Here is a 1599-nt window from a genome sequence, read left to right as displayed (position 1 = left end):
ATGGACAGTGGAGACGAATTTTTCTTCCATCACTTCCTTTGTTCATTGGACGATTCGTCATCGGATGATGAAGAACTTGTGGTGGCTGCACTAGTCGTTCACGACCACATTCAGCGGCAGCTTCCTCGGTACAGGGGGTCAGTCCCTGGCCGTGCTCCCAACCTGAACCGCAACAAGGAGAGAGGCCACGCCCTGCTCTATGCCGATTACTTTGCGAACACCCCGCTTTTCAAGCCGGATAAATTTCGTCGCCGTTTTCGTATGGCAAGGCATGTTTTCAATCGTATCCGAGAGGGAGTGGTTGCTCATGACCCATATTTCGAGTGCAAGACGAATGCCCTTGGCAAGCTTGGATTCTCCTCTTACCAGAAATGCACCACGGCCATCCGCATGCTTGCATATGGAATTCCAGGCGATCTGGTGGATGAGTATGTACGTATGAGTGAGACAACATGTATGATGTCAATGTACAAGTTTTGTCAGGCTGTGATCGAGGTGTTTGGCCCAGAGTACTTGAGGCAGCCAACTGCCGCTGATACAGAGAGATTGTTGGCGACCAACGCAGCTAGAGGCTTTCCAGGCATGATTGGCAGTATAGATTGTATGCATTGGGAGTGGAAGAATTGTCCATTTGCTCGGCAGGGCCAGTACAAGGGGCATGTCGACGCGTGCACTGTCATATTAGAAGCGGTGGCTTCGCAGGATCTTTGGATATGGCATTCTTTCTTTGGCATGGCAGGTTCTCACAATGATATCAACGTGCTGCAGCGTTCTCCAGTCTTCGCAAGGCTTGCAGAAGGTCACTCCCCACCTGTCAACTTTGAGATCAACGGCCACCAATACAACAAGGGATACTATCTAGCTGATGGTATATATCCTCAGTGGTCAACTTTTGTGAAGACAATCTCGAAACCCCAAGGTGAGAAGAGAAAGAGATTTGCCCAAATGCAATAGAGTGTTAGAAAGGATGTGGAACATGCTTTTGGTGTGCTTCAATTCCGGTGAGGTATCGTTCGAAACCCTGCACTGTCATGGGATAAAGGAAGCTTTGGGAGATGATGACTGCTTGTGTGATCATGCACAACATGATCGTCGAGAACGAGCGTGATGAGAGTATCTTCGACCAAGGATTTGATTATCAAGGTGAAAATATTGAGCCCTTGCACCAAGACCCGACCACATTTGAACAGTTTGTTCAATTCCACCGTGAGATGCGTGATTGGCACACTCATTTGAATCTTCAAAATGACTTGGTTGAGCACGTGTGGGATCACATTGGCAACCAATAGATGTATTGGTTCATTTTATGTTCAGTCAAGACAATTTCGATTTGGTTGTATAACTATTTTTATTTTCAGACAATTTCAATTGGGTTGTAAAACTATTTTAATTTTCAGAAAAATATTTGGGTTGTAAAACTAGTTTAATGAAAATATGGGCATTTTTGGCCCTGACGAACATGATGGGGTAAACGGATGCGGCCGCGCGTTGGGCGCACCACGACCCCATTGCCCTATCCAAACGAACAGAAACCGGACAAAACAGACATCCGTTTGAGGTCGCATGATGAAGTTAGGCTAACGTACTGGTATAATAAAT

General features: G+C 46.3%; 1 protein-coding gene across 1 annotated transcript; it reads left to right on the top strand.

The window, feature by feature from the left end:
* LOC147958597 (uncharacterized) lies at window positions 1-954 on the top strand. Its single transcript, XM_087532203.1, has one exon. The coding sequence runs from the start codon at window positions 1-3 to the stop codon at window positions 952-954; it is 954 nt and encodes a 317-aa protein (XP_087388329.1).
* The last annotated feature ends 645 nt before the right edge of the window (window positions 955-1599 follow it).

The sequence above is a fragment of the Triticum urartu genome, chromosome 7A (assembly GCF_056163025.1).
Source record: "Triticum urartu cultivar PI428250 chromosome 7A, HENAU_Tu73, whole genome shotgun sequence".
Taxonomy (NCBI): domain Eukaryota; kingdom Viridiplantae; phylum Streptophyta; class Magnoliopsida; order Poales; family Poaceae; genus Triticum; species Triticum urartu.
This window is presented reverse-complemented; position numbering and strand designations above follow the sequence as displayed.